The sequence below is a fragment of the Pongo abelii genome, chromosome 16, assembly GCF_028885655.2.
Source record: "Pongo abelii isolate AG06213 chromosome 16, NHGRI_mPonAbe1-v2.0_pri, whole genome shotgun sequence".
In the NCBI taxonomy this organism is placed as follows: Eukaryota; Metazoa; Chordata; class Mammalia; order Primates; family Hominidae; genus Pongo; species Pongo abelii.
In genome coordinates, this window is record NC_072001.2 from 46,769,783 (window position 1) to 46,790,932 (window position 21,150).

Consider the following 21,150-nt stretch of genomic DNA (forward strand, 5'->3'; position numbering starts at 1 on the left):
ACTCCAGCCTGGGCGACAGAGCGAGACTCTGTCTCAAAAAAAAAAAAAAAAACCACAAATGGCAGATAAGCACATGAAAAGATTCTAAGCATCATTTTTCATTAGGGAAATGCAAATCACAATGAGATACCACTTTACACTCACTAGGATAACTATACTTGCCAGTAATAAAAAGTGTTGGCAATGATGTGGAAAAATTGAAACCCTCATATTTTGAGAATTGGTATGTGAAATGGTAAAGTTGGTTGGGGAAAGTTTGACAGTTCCTTAAATGTTAAACAGAGTTACCACATGACCTAGCAATATCCCTCCTAGGTATACACCCAAGAGAAATGAAAGCACATGTCCACACAAAAACTTGTACAGGAATGTTCATACCAGCATTATTTGCAATAATACAAAGAATAGGCCGGGCACGGTAGCTCACACCTATAATCTCAGCATTTACGGAGGCCGGATCACTTGAGCTCAGGAGTTCAAGACCAGCCTGGCCAACATAGTGAAACCGCACCTCTACTAAGAATACAAAAATTAGCTGGGCGTGGTAGCGTGCACCTGTGGTCCCAGCTACTCGGGAGGCCTGAGGCATGAGAATCACTTGAACCTGGGAGGCTAAGGCTGCAGTAAGCTGAGATTGCATCACTGCGCTCCAGTCTGGGTGACAGAGGGAGACTCTCCAAAAAAAAAAAAAAAAAAAAGTTACATATGGTACAATTTACCACTTTAGGTGTATAATTCTGTGAGTTTTGGTGAATTGTGTACACATGTGTAACTATCATAATCAAGATATAGAGCTGGGCGCAGTGGCTCACGCCTGTAATCCCAGCACTTTGGGAGGCCGAGGCAGGTGGATCACTTGAGGTGAGGAGTTCGAGACCAGCCTGGCCAACATAGTGAAACCCCATCTCTACTAAAAACACAAAAAATTAGACGGGCATGGTGGCTCACGCATGTAATCCCAGCTACTCAGGAGGCTAGGCCAGGGAGAATCGCTTGAACCCAGGAGGCGGAGGTTGCAGTGAGCCAAGATTGCGCCATTGTACTCCAGTCTGTGTGACAGAGTGAGACTCCATCTCAAAAAAAAAAGATAGAAATTTTCCATTTCCTTCAAAATTACGTCATGACCTTTTGTAGTCTTTCTCCTCCCACTGCCTGCAATCCCTGGCAACTACTGATGTGATTACTGTCCCTATAATTTTGCCTTTTCCTGAATGTCAAGCAGTTGGAATTATATGATTTGTAGCCTTTTGTTTCTGGCTTTTACCTAGAGTAACACTTTTAAGATTCATTCATGCTATTGCATATATTCGTAATTTGTTTCAGATACTACTGACTAAACAGGTACCTTATACTAGGCACTATCTTGAGTGTGCTTTATATACATCATTAAGCCTTATAACACCCTAGAAAATGAGTAATGTTATTGCATTTAACAGGTGAAAAAACTGAGGCAGAGAGGTTTATGAGGTTGCTCAAGGACATAGATGGCAGAACAAGAATTTACACCAGAATTTGTGTGACTCCAAAGCCCCTGCTCTTAACCATTTAAATATATTGAGTATGCCAAGTTTTCATTTGTATATATTGGTCTTTTTGTGGGGTATGAAGGTTGTGAAGCCTTTAGCATATTAATTTATTCTTAGCTTATAATACTTGTTCTTCAAACTAAAAATCAGCAGTTCATGATTCAACAATAAGAATTGTGGTCATCCCCTCTTAGTTGACAGGAAGATTTATTTTTTATTCTTTATGTGCATGAGTCCTAAACCCAAATTGATTGCATTGTAGATTACATGTGATTAAAAACTTAATAACATGCTCATGATACAGCTGGGCGTGGTGGCGCGCACCTGTAATCTTAGCTACTTGGGAGGCTGAGGCAGGAGAATCACTTGAAGCCAGGAGGCAGAGATTGCATTGAGCCGAGATTGTGCCACTGTACTCCAGCCTGGGCAACAGAGTGAGACTCTGTCTCAAAAAAAAAAAACAAAAAATAAAACAACACGCTGATGATAAAATATTTACAGTAAATCAGATATGAAAGTAAATCTGCCTGTTCTTCATTCCCATTATCCACAAGTAACCGTTGTTGCATATCTTGAGTATGCTTCCACAAAGTACATCTATGCTTACAAGCATATAGTTATACATTTTTTTCGCCTCTTCTTTATACTAATGGCTTCATACTAATATACATAGCCTTTTGCAACTCTTTTCACTTAATAGTATATCTTGGACAGTTAATACTATAAAACTGCCTTATTCTTTTTAGCATGGCATGGTATTTCAAAGTAGAGGTGGACCATCATTTATTTAACCAGATCTCTCTTGGTGGATATTTATGTTGCTTCTTATTGCTATTATAAGCAATCTTGCAGCAGACATTGTTATAGATCTCTTAGTGAAATTACTGGGTCAAAAAGTATAAGCATTAAACATTTTGATAGATGTAGCCTGATTAACTGTCAAAAAATGTATATATTTACTCTTCTACTGAGAGTAGGTGAGCATTCAGCTGTGTGTCTTGGACTTGGTTGGCAAAGTTACTTTGCATATTAAAATATAATTTCAATTGGGTAGAATTCAGATTCAGTTCTTTTCTGTTATGTTTCACAGGGTAGATCTGAAACTGAGGTTTATTGGATTGAGAGATTTGGGATGTAGCCCTGACATGGGTAGATGGGCCATTTAATTGTAGACACAGCTGATCAGTGCCTTTGTTTCTTTCTTTTTTTTTAAATTTTCAGTTAGAAGGAATAAGTTCTAATGTTCAGTAGCAGAATAGGGTAACTATAGTTAACAACAGTGTATTGTATATTTTAAAATAGCCAGAAGAGAGGACTTGAAATGTTCCCAGCACATAGAAATGATGAATATTGAAGGTAATGGACACCCCAAATACCCTGACTATGTTTCCATTATGTCCTGTGCATCTGATGGGGATGATGAGAGGATAAATGAGGTTATTTGGGTAAAGTGTTTTATAACCCTTTTACCAAAGAATTTATGCTTTGGCTTTCTTTACAAGAAGAGTGTGATATAAGCTGATTGTTACTTATATTCTTAGGTGTATAGAAATGAAAGAAGTAGCTTTTCCTCCTTTGACTTCTTGGCAGAAGATGCCTCCACTTTAATAGTAGGACACTGGGATGGAAATATGTCACTGGTGGATAGACGGACACCTGGAACTTCTTATGAGAAACTTACCAGTTCTTCTATGGGAAAAATAAGAACTGTTCATGTCCACCCAGTGCATAGACAGTATTTTATCACTGCCGGATTGAGGTATGATCTTTATAAGACTTTGTGACTTAGACCTTTTAATGTCACAATTACATGGTTTAGTTTGGTTGTCAAAGATATTGTAATACAATATTACAAAAGGTATTACTTTTGTAATACCCAAAGGCCAAGTAATTTTCCTTTCTATACTGATTGAGACTTGAGTGATTTTTTTTGAAAATGAGAAATTCTTTTAGATTTAATAAATAGTGAAAAAGCTGAAAGAATTTTTTGTTTTCCTTGGCATTATATGCATTCGCCTCTAATGTTATGAGAAGAAAATTTAAATTTCACAGAAAAAAAAGTTATATGTGACCTATAACTTGTTGGTCTGTGTTACCTTTTTTCTTGGAAGGATTGAAAAACCAACTAGAAACTTGACAGCTGGGCGTGGTGGCTCATGCCTGTAATTCCAGCACTTTGGGAGGCTGAGGCAGGCAGATCACTTGAGGTCAGGAGTTCAAGACCAGCCTGGCCAATATGGTGAGACCCTGTCTCTACTAAAAATACAAAAACTAGCCAGGTGTGGTGGCATGCACCTGTAATCCCACGTACTTGGGAGGCTGAGGCAGGAGAATCACTTGAACACAGGAGGCGGAAGTTGCAGTGAGCCAAGACTGCACCACTGCACTCCAGCCTGGATGACAGAGCGAGACTCTGTCTAAAAAAAAAAAAAAAAAAGTCTTTCTGTACACACTGGATCCATGTATCTGCTATAGTTTTGAGATGTGTCTACTATTGTACTTGTTATCTATACCAGTTTTGGGAAAATTAATAGAGTATTAGAGGGTTCTGTCTTTTTTTTTTTTTGAGATGGAGTCTTGCTCTTTCACCCAGGTTGGAGTGCAGTGGCGTGATCTCAGCTCACTGCAACCTCCGCCTCCCAGGTTCAAGCGATTCTTCTGCCTCAGCCTCCTGAGTACCTGGGATTATAGGCGTGCACTACCAATGCAGCTAATGTTTGTATTTTTAGTAGAGACAGGGTCTTACCATCTTGGCCAGGCTGGTCTTGAACTCCTGACCCTATGATCCACCTGCCTTGGCCTCCCAAAGTGCTGGGATTACAGGCGTGAGCCACCGCGCCTGGCCTTAGAGAGTTCTGTCTTTTTTTTTTTTTTGAGACGGAGTTTTGCTCTTGTTGCCCAGGCTGGAGTGCAATGGCGCGATCTCGGCTCACTGCAACCTCCGCCTCCCGGGTTCAAGCAATTCTCCTGCCTCAGCCTCCCGAGTAGCTGGGATTACAGGCATGCACCACCACATTAATTTTGTATTTTTAGTAGAGATGGGGTTTCTCCATGTTGAGGCTGGTTTCGAACTCCTGACCTCAGATGATCCACCTGCCTCGGCCTCCCAAAGTGCTGGGATTACAGACTTGAGCCACCGCACCTGGCTGAGAGTTCTATCTTAAATATTCCTCAGTATAGCAAATATGTGAGTGTCTAACTTATGTTTAGCCCTGTTGTAGAGGTTCATTACATGTACTATGGCAACATTGATCTTTGTTTCTCCCATTACAGGGATACTCATATTTATGATGCAAGGCGATTGAATTCCAGGAGAAGTCAGCCTTTGATTTCTTTGACTGAACATACAAAGAGCATTGCTTCTGCCTATTTTTCACCTCTTACTGGTAACAGAGTGGTGACTACATGTGCCGATTGTAATCTGAGGTAAATTGGGAAGGCAGAAATGTTTTTAAGGAATCTAAAGAGCCTATAGCTACTGTGTCAGTAAACCAAAAGCTTTGTTTACTGCCGTTCCCTATTAAATTGCTAGTGTTATTGTTTAGTAGTCATATCTAGGTTCCCAAAGACTGGTGACCTGTATTTAATGGCTTTTCAGCGGTTTTTGGGTCCTGGAAATTTCCTTGAGACTGGCAAAGGTCTGTAGCTATCCTGGGGGGTTTATGGTCTGGCTTCCCTTTAAGCACTGAAGAATCCCAGAAACCAGGCTGTGTAGTATCCTGAAAAGGAGATAATTTTAGCATACTTTGGGGTCAGTGGGATCTATTCTGCAAGTGAAGTGCTGAATGGAAATTGCAGAGCCCCAGACCATGGGCAGACAGAAAAGGGCAAAAACTGGGATTCTATACAAGCTATTGGATATGGTTTTATAGTTCTAGGGTTTTAGCTTTAGTACCTTTCTGTAGCTACTTCCTAAAAATTGATTTAAAGTGTAATATAAACCAATCGAACAAAAAACAGAAAACAGTGTCAGTAAAGATGTCGGGAACATTAGTGTAATCACAAAGGAAAATTATTTTGTTCTCTTTTAGAATCCCTGATTTTGCTTAAAATTGCAAGCAGTTTTCAGTTTCTGAGAGTTTTACCTTAAGTGATTTTGGAATTCATATATTATTCAGTTGAATGTATACTGTTCACCAGGCTCCAGAATGGCACCCAGTTTCTGTTTCAACCCACCTGATGGGAAGAGCGTGGTCTGCAGTGTGTGACAGGTGTCCACTTAGTTTCTAGCAAAGTCTGTGAGTACTAACCAGGTGGTGTAGGAAGAGAGTCACCAGGGAATGGTAGGCCAGGATCCCATTTCCACTCATGCAGTTTCCTTTGTCTCAAAAGCTACTTGTTCTGTTTCTGTTCATTTACACTGCAGTTTACTCTTGTTAAATTAACTATTAGTGGTTTGGCTTTCTACTAATCTATTTAGGCAATAAACTCTAGTGCCAACAAACCACACCAGAAAAGCTAGGCACAAGGAGAAGAGAAGGAGGTGGTGATGCTGTTAGTTTCCTTCTGCTGAAGTGCTCAGTGGAGGCTTCTAGACTCCTCTCCAACTGCTGTATAAAAACTCCTCTCTTTGGCCAGGTGCAGTGGCTTATGCCTATGATCCCAGCATTTCGGGAGGCTGAGGTGGGAGGATCACTTGAGCCCAGGAGTTCGAGACCAGCCTGGGCAACAAGGAGAGACCCTGTCTCTACAGAAAAAATTAGCCAGACATGGTAGTGTGTGCTTATAGTCCCAGTTACTTGTGAGGCTGAGGCGGGAGGATCACTTGAGCCTAGGAGGTTGAGGCTTCAGTGAGCCGTGACAGTGCCGTTGCACTTCAGCCTGGGCATCAGAATGAGACCTTGTCTCTTGAAAAACCAAAACACAACTCCTCTCCTTGGTTGCTGGTTGGTCTTAGTCTGGAAATGGCACTATCAGGCCTTCAACTGATGAGTCTCAGGGAAACTGCTCTTGATACACAGATGTACTTTTAGGTGATTTGTACATTTTCAGGCCACATCCTTTATGTCCCATATTTTTGTGAATTTTGAGTATAGTTTTACAGTTCAGATGATCACTTTAGAATGGGTGTTTTATTTCTATTCATTTATCGTTATTAATTTTGTTTTTAGAGACAGGATCTCTTTGTTGCCCAGGCTGGAGTGCAGTGGCATGATCATGGCTCACTACAACCCTGACGTGCTGGGCTCCAGCCAACTTACGGGCTCTAGCAACCTTACTGCCTCAGCTTCCCAAGTAGCTGGGACTAGAGGCATGTGCCACCATACCTAGCTATTTTTATTTTTTTATTTTTTATTTTTTGTTGATATAGGGTCTCAATATATTGCCCAGGCTGGTCTCAAACTCCTGGCTTCAAGTGATCCTCCCACCTTGGCCTCAAAGTGCTGAGATTACAGGCATGAGCCACAACACCCAGCCAAATGATTTCTACGCTAAACTATAAGCACTAACTTATTTTATAAAATGTCTTGTAACTTTTGTTTAGTATCTTGGCCAAGATTTGTTAGCACCTGATCTTACTCTTTTTTTTTTTTTTTTTTTTTTTTTTTTTGTAGACAAGGTTCTCGCTCTATTGCTCAGGCTGGAGTGCAGTAGTGTAATCATAGCTTAGTGTAATCTCAAACTCCTGGGCTCAAGTCATCTTCTCACCTCAGCCTCCTGAGTAGCTCGGACTACAGGCATGTGCTCCACGCCCAGCTAATTTTTAAATTTTTTGTACAGATGGGTCTCACTGTATTGCCCAGGCTGGTCTCAAACTCTTGGCCTCAGATGATCCTCCTGTGGATTACAGGCATGGGCCTCTAAACCCGGCCTGATCCTACATATTTTTAAGTGACAGTTATATATTTCATACCATGAATTAATAAGAAGCTTGTTAAATACACTGATATTTATTTCAGAAAGTTTTTAAGTAACAAAAGAATGTCTTACTCTCTTTATTTTGCAGAATTTTTGACAGCAGCTGTATATCTTCTAAGATTCCGCTCCTCACCACCATCAGGTAGGCTTCTATATGCCAAATAATGTAGATGTGGATTACTATGAACTATTTGTTGCAGTGCATACATTAGACATCTGATTGTCAAAGAGATGTAATAGTCCTGATTTTTGAATACAAAAATTATAAGTGTCCCAGTTTGCTAGTTCCTATCCAGAAGGGTTCTTGCTTCCAGGTTCCCTGTGTCTGTAGAGGTTCAGTCTCTTGTAGTCAGTAGCTGTTCTCTGCAGGTGGGAGGTTATTTTTGGTTAAGGTTAATGACTTTATTCTGAACTGAATTACTCACATTATCTTATTAAAGAAGACTGTAACTACTCACTTGCTGATGAGGCTGTCTGAAGGTCTGTTTATTTACGTCTGTTTATTCTGGGCCTAGAGGGCTTCCTCATCTTCCCACTTCATTTCTTTGATTATACTCTTGCATCAACCACTTTGAATGTATTTGTGTTTTTTTTTTTTTTTTTTTTTTTTTGAGACGGAGTGTCACTCTGTTGCCTAGGCTGGAGTGCAGTGGCGTGATCTCTGCTCACTGCGATCTTCACCTCTTAGGTTCAAGCTATTCTCCTGCCTCAGCCTCCTGAGTAGCTGGGATTACAGGCATGCACCACTATGCCCAGCAAATTTTTTGTGTTTTCAGTAGCGACAGGGTTTCATCATGTTGGTCAGGCTGGTCTCGAACTCCTGACCTTGTGATCCACCCACCTCGGCCTCCCAAAGTGTTGGGATTACAGGCGTAAGCCACGGCTCCTGGCCTTGTATGTGTGTATTTTACATCAAACTTTACTCAATACCTTCTCCTTGATATTCCTCTTTGTCAGTATTTATGAAGTTGGGAATAGAGTGTGTCATATATATTGATTGTTGCTTCATACATTTTGTTCCATTTTATCAGTTTCTTTTTTTTTTTTTTCAGGTCCACAATTTTTATTTTTAAAAAAATTTTTTTAAAGATAGAGTCTCACTTTGTAGCCCAGGCTGGTGTGCAATGGCATGATCTTGGCTCACTGCAGCCTCCGCCTCCTGGGTTCAAGCAATTCTCCTGCCTCAGCCTCCCAAGAAGCTGGGATTACAGGTGCATGCCACCCTGCCTGGCTAATTTCTGTTTTTTTTTTTTTTTTGAGACAGAGTCTCACTCTGTTGTCCAGGCTGGAGTGCAGGCTCACGATCTCGGCTCACTACAAGCTCCACCTCCCTGGTTCACGCCATTCTCCTGCCTCAGCCTCCCGAGTAGCTGGGACTACAGGCGCCTGCCACCATGCCTGGCGAATTTTTTGTATTTTTAGTAGAGACGGGGTTTCACTGTGTTAGCCAGGATGGTCTCCATCTCCTGACCTCGTGACCCGCCTGCCTCGGCCTCCCAAAGTGCTGGGATTACAGGCGTGAGCCACCACACCCAGCCTAATTTCTGTATTTTTAATAGAGATGAGGTTTCTCCACGTTGGTTAGGCTGGTCTCTAACTTTTGACCTCAAGCGGCCACCCACCTTGGCCTCCCAAAGTGCTGGGATTACAAGTGTGAGCCACTGTGCCCAGCCTATTTTATTTTATATTTTATTTTATTTAGAGACAGAGTCTCGCTCTGTTGCCCAGGCTGGAGTGCATTGGCATGATCTCAGCTCACTGCAGCCTCTGCCTCCTGGGTTCAGGCGATTCTCCTGCCTCAACCTCTTGAGTAGCTGGGACTACAGGCATGCACCACTATGCCCAGCTAATTTTTGTATTTTTTTTAGTAGAGACAGGGTTTCCCATGTTGGCCAGGCTGGTTTTGAACTTCTGGCCTCAAGTGATCCGCCTGCCTTGGCCTCCTAAAGTGCTGAGATTACAGGCATGAGCCACTGCATCCAGTCTTATTTTTTAATTGACTAATAAAATTGTATGTATTTATCATGTACAACATGTTTTGAAATATATACATTGTGGAATGGCTAAATCAAGCTAATTAACATATGTATTACCTCATGTACTTACCATTTTTTTGTGGTGAGAACACTTAAAATCTGTCAGCAATCTTCAAGAGTATAATATATTGACTATAGTCATCCAGTCATCCTGATGTACAATAGACCTCTTGAATGTATTTCTCCTATTAACTGAAATTTCATAGTTTTTGACCAACATCTCCCCAACCCTTTCCCTCTCTGCCCAGCAGTTTAACTACTCTCTCTCTTTTTTTTTTTTTTTTTAAAAGAAACAGGGTCTCGCTTTCTTGCCCAGTATGGAGTGTGGTGGCATGATCATGGCTCACTTCAGCCTCAATCTCCTGGACTTGAGCAGTCCTCTTGCCTCAGCCTCCCAAGTAGATGGGACTTCAGACACACAGAACCATGCCCCGCTAGTTAAAAAAATTATTTGTAGAGATGAGGACTTGCTGTTGCCCAAGCTGGTCTGGAACTCCTGGCCTCAACTGATCCTCCCATGTGGGCCTCCCGAAGTGTTGGCATTATAGGCATGAGCCATCGTGCCCGGCCTTACAACTTTGTTATTTTTTATTTATTATTATTTTTTAGACTAGTCAAGTGTAGTAGTGAGAAGGTGGGAAAGAGTAGAACAGAGAGTTTTATCTGTAACTGACTGTGAACAATCAATTAAGATAAGTCACTACCTTCGAACCAGCCTCAGCTTTTTAATATTCCCCATATGAGTGAGGTCATGTGGTATTTGTCTTTCTCTACCTGGCTTATTTTACTTAACATAATGTCTCCAGGTTCATCCATGACAGGATTTTCTTGTTTTAAGTGGAATAGTATTCCGTTATGTGTATATACTACGTTTTCTTTATTCATTTATCCATTGATTGGTTGATTCCATATCTTAGATGTGACAGTGAATGTGGGAGTACAGGTATCTCATAGTTCATTTCCTTTGGATATATTCCCAGTAGTGGGATTGCTGGATCATATGGTAGTTCCATTGTTACTTTTTTGAGGAACCTCTATACTGTTTTCCATTATGGGTGCACCAATTTACATTTCCACCAACAATGTACAAGGGGTCCTTCGTCTCCACATCTTTACCAATACTTGCTGTCTTTCGTTGTTTTCATAATGGCCATTCTACTAGATGTAAGATGATATCTCATTGTGGTTTTAACTTGCATTTCACTGATGATTAGTGATATTGAACGTATTTTCATATAATTGGCCATTTGTCGTCTTTTGAGAAGTGTGTATTCAGATCCTTTGCCCATTTTTAAATTATTTGTTTTCTTTTTTTTTTAAACGGAGTCTTGCTCTTGTTGCCCAAGCTGGAGTGCAGTGGCATGATCTGGGCTCACTGCAACCTCCGCCTCCTGGGTGCAAGCAGTTCTCGTGCCTCAGCCTCCTGAGTAGCTGGATTACAGGCATGAGCCACAATGCCTGGCTAACTTTCCTGTTTTTAGTGGAGATGGGATTTCACTATGTGGTCAGGCTGGTCTCGAACTCCTGACCTCAGATGATCCACCTGCCTCAGCCCTGCAAAGTGCTGGGATTATAGGCGTGAGCCACTGCGCCCAGCCAGTATTATGTATATTTATTTAATTTTTTAATTTTTAATTTTTATTTTTTGAAATGGAGTCTCCCTCTGACACCGAGGCTGGAGTGCAGTGGTGCGATCTCAGCTTGCTGCAACCTCCACCTCCCGGGTTCAAGCAATTCTTCTGCCTCAGCCTCCCCAGTAGCTGGGATTACAGGCAAGCGCCACCATGCCTGGCTAATTTTTGTATTTTTATTTTTTATTTTTTTTTGAGACAGAGTCTCACTCTGTTGCCCAGGTTGGAATGCAGTGGTGCAATCTCGGCTCACTGTAGCTTCCATCTCCTGGGTTCAAGTGATTCTCCGGCCTCAGCCTCCCTAGGAGCTGGGATTACAGGCACCCACCACCATGGCCAGCTAATTTTCCTATTTTTAGTAGAGATGGGGTTTCACCATGTTGGCCAGACTGTCTCGAACTCCTGACCTTGAATGATCCACCCTCTTGGCCTCCCAAAGTGCTGAGATTACAGGTGTGAGCCACTGTACCTGGCCAATTTTTGTGTTTTTAGTAGACTGGGTTTCACCGTGTTGGACAGGCTGGTCTCGAACTCCTGACCTCAGGTGATCCACCTGCCTTGGCCTCCCAATGTGCTGGGATGACAGGCTTGGGCCACTGTGCCCGGCCATATTATGTATATTTTTAAAAAATGTATGTAGGGTGACTATTCTAGGGGGTAAGAATTTTCATTAACGATAGGGTCATTTAAGTGGCAGTGGGAAATGTGTTTCTCCATAGTCCATACTTTAATGAAAAAGGATTGTTAGTGATATTAAGGCAAAAAGACTAAAAGGGAAGTACTTCTGTTTTTGCTTTTGGGAACTATAAAGGGCTCCATATGTTTTATTTTGGGAGATTTTTAGATGAGGAGGATATCGTCTCTGTCCAAAGGTTCAGTCCTGTAAGGATGAGATAAGGTTGGTGGTAACTCAGTAACTTAATGAGAAGAAACTTGGCAGAGAAAAGCAATGCCGTCTTTACACTCTGCCCAATGCTACCTTATTTAACCTTACTTCATTTAAAAAATATATTGTTTTTCTCACTAGGCACAACACTTTCACTGGGCGATGGCTGACCAGGTTCCAAGCCATGTGGGATCCTAAACAAGAAGACTGTGTCGTAGTTGGCAGCATGGCCCATCCACGACGGGTAGAAATCTTCCATGAGACAGGAAAGAGGGTGCATTCGTTTGGTGGAGAATGCCTTGTCTCTGTGTGTTCCATCAATGCCATGCACCCAACTCGGTATATTTTGGCTGGAGGTAATTCCAGCGGGAAGATACATGTTTTTATGAATGAAAAAAGCTGCTGAGTTTTTGGTTTAGGAACATCAATTTGTTCAAATTGACCATTGTCTAAGGAGCCTAGTAATTGGCGTGCCTTAGTGTGTTTATTTGGTAATGTGTTACCTTTAGCAAATATAACATTGTTTTATTAATAAGACTATAAGAAGAGTGTACTTTTAGTAAGGGAGAAGTCTTGGAGGGTTGCTTCTGCAGGACGGGGAGGGAATTTGAGGGGGAGGCTGAGGTGCCTTCAGGACTTTTTTTTTTGAGATGGAGTTTTGCTCTTGTTGCCCAGGCTGGAGTGCAATAGCGCGATCTTGGCTCGCCGCAACCTCCGCCTCCCAGGTTCAAGCGATTCTCCTGCCTCAGACTCCTAAGTAGCTGGGATTACAGGCATCTGCCACCACGCATGGCTATTTTTTGTATTTTTAGTAGAGATGGAGTTTCACCATGTTGGCCAGGCTGGTCTCGAACTCCTGACCTCAGGTGATCTGCCCGCCTCAGCCTCCAAAAGTGCTGGAATTACAGGCGTGAGCCACCGTGCCTGGCCATCAGAACTTGTAATCAAGACAGTATGTTGAGAAATTCTAACATTATAAATTACAAAGCTTTGACTATTAAAGTTTTTGTGATCTAATGATACAGTTTTGATTCTATAGTGATTTGTGGCTTATTTTATAGTTTGGAATGAATACTTATTTCTAGACTCACACACTGGAAGGGGACCCGGAAAGGTAATCTAACTCAGTGATTTTGAAACTTGATTTTTTTAACTGAGAACTTTTTTTGCCCCCTGCCTGTAGGTTAAGTCTTATGTGAAATGCCAAGATAATTGCTGAACAGCTTTGGTTTACCCAGGGTGGGGTCTGGGTCTGGGTCTGTCTGTATTTTCCCTTTCCTCTAGATGGCTCCTGAGACACAGGCAGGACTCCCAAGCACAGGGTTGGGATCTGTCCTGGTCCCGGCATTCCAGTATAAGATTGCCTCAGACCTGTGTTTTTCAGACTGGGTTTTTGCTCTTCACATGAAATCAGTTGAATGACAATGACTGGTGTTGAAAAAAATGAAAAGGAAAGAATTTGTAAAGAACAGAAAATATATCTGAGTAAGTATTGTTTGGTAAAACTTAGTTACATATGCATATATATTTGTAGGTATATATGTTTATTTATATTCTGATGTAAAATATATATATACATTTTATTACTGTAGTAGCATGGGTAATGGATAAAGAAGTTAAAGCTACTCCTTAGAATGAAGAAGGCCCTAGGCTTACCTGTCCCGATCTTTAAACTGTCCAAAGGAAATTCAATAGCCTGTTAAGTGAATACCTTCATTCTTACTCAAATTTGGGGGAATACTATGAAATACTCACCACTTTTGGTATCTTATCAAAATGTTTTCTTTTCAGAAGTTATGGTAATTTCAATGTGTTTGTTGTTGGGAGGGGAGCTGCCAAATCAGTTACTCATATTACTGTGTGACATCTATCCAACTTTTTTCATTATTCTTCATTGCCAAATACTGAAAGACTTGTAAAATGGCTTTGGCTATATGTTTGAATTCTAAGAGGATTATTTTCCCATAATTGTACATCAGAGAAATACAGTGATACACAATTTCCTTGAAAACCAATTTCTAAATAATTTTCTTCTCTGTAATCTAAGTGTAAAAAGGTTTAGTTTTTAAATAGGTTTAGGTGTTTATAAGCAATAGTTCTCTATTTTCTAGTTGATATAAGTAGAAGAATTGACAAGTGAGATGGAAATGTTAATTTATAAAGGGAAAGAAAAGCTAGGTGAGGTTGAGTTATAATTAAACTGTTCAGGAAACATTGTAAAGGCTTAGGCTCCCTTTTTCATTTCTATACCAATTAATCTCATGGGTTCTAGAGTGGTTAGTTCTATGGGAATTGTTTTTGTTTTTGTTTTTAAAGATGCTGAAAACTACTCTCAATCAAATTAGTACCATCATTTAAGCTTTGAATACTTGGCAGTAATTGTCTGGGCTCTTCAATAAATGTTAGCAAATTCTTGATGTTTCTCACTTTTGTGGTTTCTTTTGCCATTGTAGCTTCATAAACAGTGCTATTTATATTCAATTACACTTAATAGAGTTATATCTTCAGGCAATGCAGGAAGGAAGGAGAATGAGTAGGGACTTTTGTTGTTGTTGTTGTTGGTGATAAGCTTTCTAATGGAGTAATTGTTTAAATCTAGACAGCACATAAAAGAAAATTGTCTCCCTTGGGACATTCTTACACTGTAATCTGTAGTGAAAGGTACTTCTCCCATAGACTTGCCTACAGCTGTGTGGCTTCTGTAATTATGTGTGTATTATGATTGCCTCCTTCGGGATAAGCCTTTTCTCTAAGTTTGGCCTTTATGATATCTCTTAAGCTCTGAATTCCGTTTGAGTTTTTTTTTTTTTTTTTTAAAGATACCCAGCCTTTTGCTATGTAACTTTTAAGGAAGGAGCAGACAATTCTCATTTTCGGTTGTCAGAGACTTGGTCAGACTAGGAGAGACCACAAATGATTAGGAATTAATAGAATCTGAGTTGCTTAAGTCCTATTTTAGTATTCTGGTCTTTGAGCTTCCTTTCCACCAAGATTTTGCAAGGGGAGTTCTCCAGGAAAACAGGGAGCCTTAGGGCTATGGATACAAGGATATAAATCCTTTCAGCCAATGTACAGTACATGGGGTAGAGTGGGGGAGAAGACACACATGCCTTCTGAATCAATCTGAGAAGAGGAAATACATGCCCTCTAACTTCAGATTCCAAAAACTTCGATGTCCTATTGGGCGGTCCTTTCTGACTTAGTACATTTCCCCCTGCTTTTTAGTAGGGTGTTGATGGCTAGAAATACCAAGACAGCAGATTGTATTTTGACTCATTTGGCTGTAAATATTTGGATTTTCAAATGAAAAGGTAGAATTTATGAGGAAGATAACATTTAGTACAATTACACAGGGCTGAAGAACAAAACATTTTATGATACATTTTCCCCAAAATGGAAACTGGGCAAGAGGAAATTTATTAAAAGTGTGCTTTGCTTGTTTTACTTCAATTCCATCAGCAGGTCGTAGGGGTCTGAAGAGGAAACCTGTTCATGAGCTAAAACCAAAAGTGTGTTCAGGTGCAGAGGAGCTAGATTGTGCTAGAGGAACCCAAAGCAGAGGGAGTAGGGACTAGAGTCCTACAGGGGTGTGTGCACAGGCAGTTCTTGATAAGCTGTCAGCAGAAGGGAGGCTGCTGTGAATCGGCAGGGCCATGGGAAGCCACCCAGGTCCAGTGTTTCTTGTGCTTTTTACTCTTTGGATCACTTCAAGCAAAATCTTATGTCATAAAAACATACAAAAACTTCCGCTGGGGATAGGGTGCTGGATAGCATTTTATAGGTAGTGGGTACCTCTGAAATTTGGAGGTAACATAGCCTGATTGGTGTTTAGGAAGATGATCTGGCAACAGAAATGGGAGAGTGGAGGGCAGGCAGAATTGAGAAGACAAAGATTAGGTAAAAAGCTAGCACAGTGGACCAAGCCCCCATTGTCACCTCTTATCCTCATGGAATTTAGAAGACCATTTCCAATTCTGTAGCCACAGAGTGATGGTTACATAATCAGATGAGATAATGCTATAGGGACATATTTTGTAAATATGTGGTGGTGGTATCATTGTAGTTCCTTCTTAGAAAGTATTTTCTGTGCTCCCACTTACTCCAGGCTTGAGTAAGAACACCAGACCAGAAGGTGGACCATCTGGGTTCTAGTTTGGACTCTACCACTATGTAATCTTGGGAAACTCACTTAGCTTTCTTGGTTTTCCTCATCAGAAAAATGTCCAATTCACTTTAAAATTATTACATTTATAGCTTCTCAGTTTTTTTTTTTTTTTTTTTTGAGATGGAGTCTTGCTCTGTCACCCAGGCTGGAGTGTAGTGGTGTGATCTCAGCTCACTGCAACCTCTGCCTCCCAGGTTCAAGCGATTCTCCTGCCTCAGCCTCCTGAGTAGCTGGGATTACAGGCGCCCGCCACCACACCTGGCTAATTTTTGTATTTTTAGTAGAGACGGGTTTCACCACGTTGGTCAGGCTGGTCTTGAACTCCTGACCTCATGATCCTCCCAACTTGGCCTCCCAAAATGCTGGGATTACAGGCGTGAGCCACTGCGCCTGGCCGCTTCTCAGTTTCTAACAGTATTTATTTGGGGGTAAGGACAGGATAATAGGTACATACAAGCAAACTAATTATGTTATATGATCCAAGTGAATAGTAGTCAGCTGTGTAAATCCCACCGGTATCCTTTTATCTATGTGTTAGTAACTTTAAGGGAGGAAAAGTAAGACAGGCTATTATTAAAGAAAGAGCCCACTCTTCCATGATATTTAAATATTTATTTAAGTTTAAAAATAATCTTCATGGCACCAATGATTTTATGCTAACTACATAATGCATATGTAGAAAAAAGTACATTGCTTTGAAGGAAAATGTAACTTAAGAGTTTTTGGCACACAGAAGGTTAACAACTATATATTTTTAAATGAATCTAAGAAATTCACATTTGCAGGTAGTTTACCCTCTACTGCTTAAAGATGCAGTATGCTATTCTTTAGTAAGAGTTTTATTTCCTCTGATAGATGAAGCTATGAAAACCATTGCTTTTTCTACAATGAGATAAAATAATTTTGAGAGAAAATGAGAGACATGTTAGAACACAATATAACCAGGTTAAAAACTTGAACAATTTTTAATGGTGGAGATATACCAAAAAAGACTAGTCACCAATCAAAGGAGGTTTATTATTCAAGCACTATTTGAAAAGCAAACTGAAGGAAACTTCTCTATCCATATTTTTCTGGGATGAGCCCTGGAAAAAAACAACCCTAAAGTTTCTGTTTAGAGAGCAAAATTTAGCTGTTAGAAATGGCATAGACTACTGTACTGTTAGAACTCTAGACACAAGGAACATACTAGGATATGGAATACTGCATCTGTCTCTAATGTGAATATGAAAGGTCAGAGTTGAGGCTATCACTCACTGCATAGAAACACCAGATTCTACAAACTGAGGTAGGAGCACTACACTAAAAGGTAATCTTCTATGTTGCATAAGACAGTAGATATCCAGGTGGACACCAGCCCCCTGTCTCCTGACAGCCTTTTCATCTCTGGGTCTACTTTTCACGTTAGTCCTGTGCTAAATAAAGCCTTTGCTATGTAGATGACAAATGGCAGTGGCTAGTTGATTTTAACTGACCCCTAATCTCTACTAGGATCTCCTTCGGTTTGTATTGTCACTCGATAAATAGATGTTTATAATTCTGCCTAAATTGTTGCTGGTATGAAAATGGTCAGAGAAGCCCTCTTCTCTTCTTATATTCCAGCTGTGTTTTAGCATTCCAGTATTTGATCTTGCCCATTTGGCATCAGACATCTCTTTGCTGGTTAGTTGTTCAAGCACCCTTTAAACAAGCAACCCTGGTGCCTCCACTGGGAAGAGGTCCCAGATCTTTGATACATGTCAGGCATGGAAACAGAGCTGACTGACCCTCTTCTGCTAACATACTGGTAGGATCAGTTTTATTGTCTAGAGCAGGATTGGTGTATTATGGCCTGTAGGCCAAATTCAGCTCACTGTTTTCATAAAGTTTTATTGGAACGCAGCCATGTTCCTTCATTTACAAATTATCTATGGCTGTTTTTGTGCTGTGATGGCAGAATTGAGCAGTTGTGACAGAGTATGGCGTGCTAAACCAAAATATTTACTGTGTAGCACTTTACATAAGTTTATTGACCTCTGGTCCAGATGAAAGGATGTCTTTAAAATTATGCAAATCTCTCCCTAACAACCCCAATTATTCCACAGTTGTCATATTGTAAACATGGACATGGTTCTACCATCTCAGGGGACAAAATAGGGGAGGTCAAGTCTACAAGTGACTCGTTCTGTTCTGTGTTTGGGGCTGTCCAATTAGGGTATCAGCAGCTACTCTACTTTTGTGTGGGTCCAGGAATATGTCCATTGACCACCCTTAAATAAGCCCTCAAGCCCCAGATGACTTAGAAATCTCTCCCTGAGATGAAAACAGGATCTTGTGTGTGATTGGTTTTAGAGTTGAAGAGCTTGGGCCTAGGACCCCACACTCGCCCTTCATATGCCTGTGCTTCTGTGTGCTTCCACGTGCTTCCAGGACTTCCCTCTGCAAGGATGGTGATGCTTTCCTAGAACTTATGCAGAGGATGACCCTAGGGGGCAGCATTTCTATATCTAAAAGTGTTGGTCTCTGCCACGGTCACATTCTGTGTTTTGTGGGCATCTCTTAGAAATCTATTTTAAAAGATTCTTTTCCTGGTCCCTTCTAAGGCTGTTGATCTTGGAATTCTATTTTCTGAAGCTTTTCATTCTCAGGGTCAGTTTCTTTCTTGCATCTTTTAGTTCATCAGGCTCTATTTTCTTAATCCATAAAGTAAAAACAAAATATGAATTGTTAAGAAAATAACATTTTGTTGTTAAAATATAAATTGAAATAGTCTTTGGGTCAAGGGGGTGTATATAAAATAAGCACTGCTCTCCAAATCTCAACAGTCTTTCAGGTAACTTAACTCTGCTTTGTCTTAACTACACTTTGTCCAACATTTCTGACAGAACTATCTCTGGTACCGCTGAATTCGTTTAACGCCCCTGGATCACTATAAAAGTCTTGAGGTTCTTCAGAAAAAAAAAAATCACGTTAAGTCTAGTTTCATTATACAAAACTATGGTGATGCCCACTAGGCTCTAGACTAAGGGGACAGACTTACCCCACCCCTGCTGCTGCTGCTGCTGTAGCGGTGGTCCCTTCAGATGCCCACTCTGCTCAGATTTGAAAAAACAAAAGGAAAAGAAAATCCAACTCAGACCATCATAAGAAGCAACTTTCCATTTAATCATTCTACATGGATGTTTACTTTTTTAAAAGTCCTGGCTGGCAAAAAAAAAAAAAAAAAAAAAAACTAAACAAACAGTCCCCATTGTCCAGATCCCTGGCCTGCCCTGCTGAGGCTGCAGTGATAAGTCTACTGGAACCCAGTGGCACCAGCAGGAAAAGCTCCTGCAGAATAGAGGACAGCAGCTCTCTAGTTTTCAGCTAGTGTCCCCTCTGCTAGGTGACACTACTGCAATAATCAGTAATAGTAAAATAAATTATTTTTATTTGATACTTCAAAATAATACACATCTATGAAAAATCAAAATTCAAAACCAAAAATTATCCTGCAAATTAGAAAGATGAGAAACAGAGTCGCTGAGCCTTTCTTGAAATAACTTCTGAAGAAAATGAGTTTTCCCAGTTTGTTTAGACAGGGCGTGAGCCTATCCCTTTCTTCTTCTGGGAAACACCCTCCTAGGCTGCAGTGGACTTTGAGTCATGAGAGGAGGACTTGGTATATGTGCAGATGGTTCCACGATGGGTCCCATTGCTGGGAATGAGTAGCCGGGCTCCTCGGTCCACCTGGCTAGTTTTTGGGAGGAGTCATGCCTTCTCAGGTGTCAATGAGCAGGCTCACCACTGAGCGGATTTTGCAGGCAAACCATCGCCTGAGGGGACAAAAGTATTGATAGTGGAATTGTTCAAACTCAGGGGTCTGGCGGATATCGCGGAAAAAGGCAATGTCAAGGTCAGACTCGGTAAGGATGATCAGGAGGAGAAGCAAAACAAAGAGGAGTCCCATGGTCACAAGGAGCAAACGGAGGACACTTAGAACAAACTTATTCACCTGTTCCTCCTCGGGCCCGCTGTGCCCCTGACACAGGGCCCTCAGCTCTCCCCCAAGGGCCTCCACCTCTGTAGCAGTTGGGGTGCTGGCTTCAGATTCCTTCTCCTCCTCAATGCTGCAGGTGGCTCCATTGATCTGCCGGGAAAGCAACATCAGCTCCAGGCTGTGCTCAGCCACAGGGGTGGGCAGCACGCTGTCTGCAGGGCTGTAGGCCTCGTCTGCAATCACAGCTACTCGCTCATTGCTATCTGTCCGGCTGCTTCTCACGTGAGGCAGGAAGGTGTCCCCATGGGAAGTGGAACGCACTGGCGTGGAATGGGCACTGTCCCGTAGGGACTCTAGGCCTAGAAAGGCAAAAGGAACATGAGTAGGCTGTGTCCCAATGCACCCTTTGCTTTCCAGTAGCACCCATTGTGTTTTATTAGGTACCATTTTACACATCCACATGACCAGCAGCAGTAGCCACTGCACTCTATTTTGATATATTGAGAAGACAACAGGCCGGGCGTGGTGGCTTACACCTGTAATCTCAGCACTTTGAGAGGCCGAGATGGGTGGATCGCTTGAGGTCAGGAGTTCCAGACCAGCCTGGCCAACGTGGTGAAACCCCATCTCAACTAAAAATACAAAAATTAGCCGGGCCTGGTGGCACATGCCTGTAATCCTAGCTACTTGGGGGGCTGAGGCAGGGGAATCGCTGGAACCCGGGAGGCGGAGGTTGCAGTGAGCTGAGATCGCACTATTACACTCCATCCTCGGCAACAGAGTGAGTGAGATTCCATCTTAAAAAAAAAAAAAAAGGCTGGGCGCGGTGGCTCAGGCCTGTAATCCCAGCACTTTGGGAGGCCAAGGCGGGCGGATCATGAGGTAAGGAGTTCGAGACCAGCCTGGCCAATGTGGTGAAACCCCGTCTGTACTAAAAATACAAAAATTAGCTGCGTGTGGTGGCGGGCGCCTGTAATCCCAGCTACTCAGGAGGCTGAGGCAGGAGAACTGCTTGAACTTGGGAGACGGAGGTTGCAGTGAGCAGAGATCTCACCACTGCACTCCAGCTTGGGTGACAGAGCAAGACTC

The 21,150-nt window shown here is 41.6% G+C and overlaps 2 protein-coding genes across 7 annotated transcripts in view; one reads left to right on the forward strand and one right to left on the reverse strand.

Moving 5' to 3' along the window:
- The window catches only part of WDR76 (WD repeat domain 76), a 42,152-nt gene extending 29,197 nt beyond the window's left edge, over positions 1-12,955 (forward strand). For all 3 annotated transcript variants that reach the window (XM_024232939.3, XM_024232940.3, XM_054532725.2), the window contains exons 10-13: positions 3,068-3,285; positions 4,800-4,952; positions 7,474-7,527; positions 12,080-12,955. In XM_024232939.3, coding sequence (XP_024088707.1) covers positions 3,068-3,285; positions 4,800-4,952; positions 7,474-7,527; positions 12,080-12,344 — 690 coding nt within the window. In that variant the 3' untranslated portion in view covers positions 12,345-12,955. The remainder of the gene's footprint in view (positions 1-3,067; positions 3,286-4,799; positions 4,953-7,473; positions 7,528-12,079) is intronic.
- A 3,745-nt stretch (positions 12,956-16,700) lies between these two features.
- Positions 16,701-21,150, reverse strand: part of FRMD5 (FERM domain containing 5) — a 339,597-nt gene continuing 335,147 nt past the window's right edge. Inside the window, exons 14-16 of one of the 4 annotated variants that reach the window (XM_054532727.1) lie at positions 20,077-20,420; positions 19,123-19,174; positions 16,701-18,775 (exon numbers count right to left, since the gene is read on the reverse strand). In XM_054532727.1, the coding sequence (XP_054388702.1) occupies positions 18,762-18,775; positions 19,123-19,174; positions 20,077-20,420 (410 nt within the window). In that variant the 3' untranslated portion in view covers positions 16,701-18,761. Of the gene's footprint in view, positions 20,421-21,150 lie in introns of all 4 variants that reach the window. The other 3 variants (XM_054532726.1, XM_024232618.2, XM_024232617.2) reach the window with 3 other exon arrangements.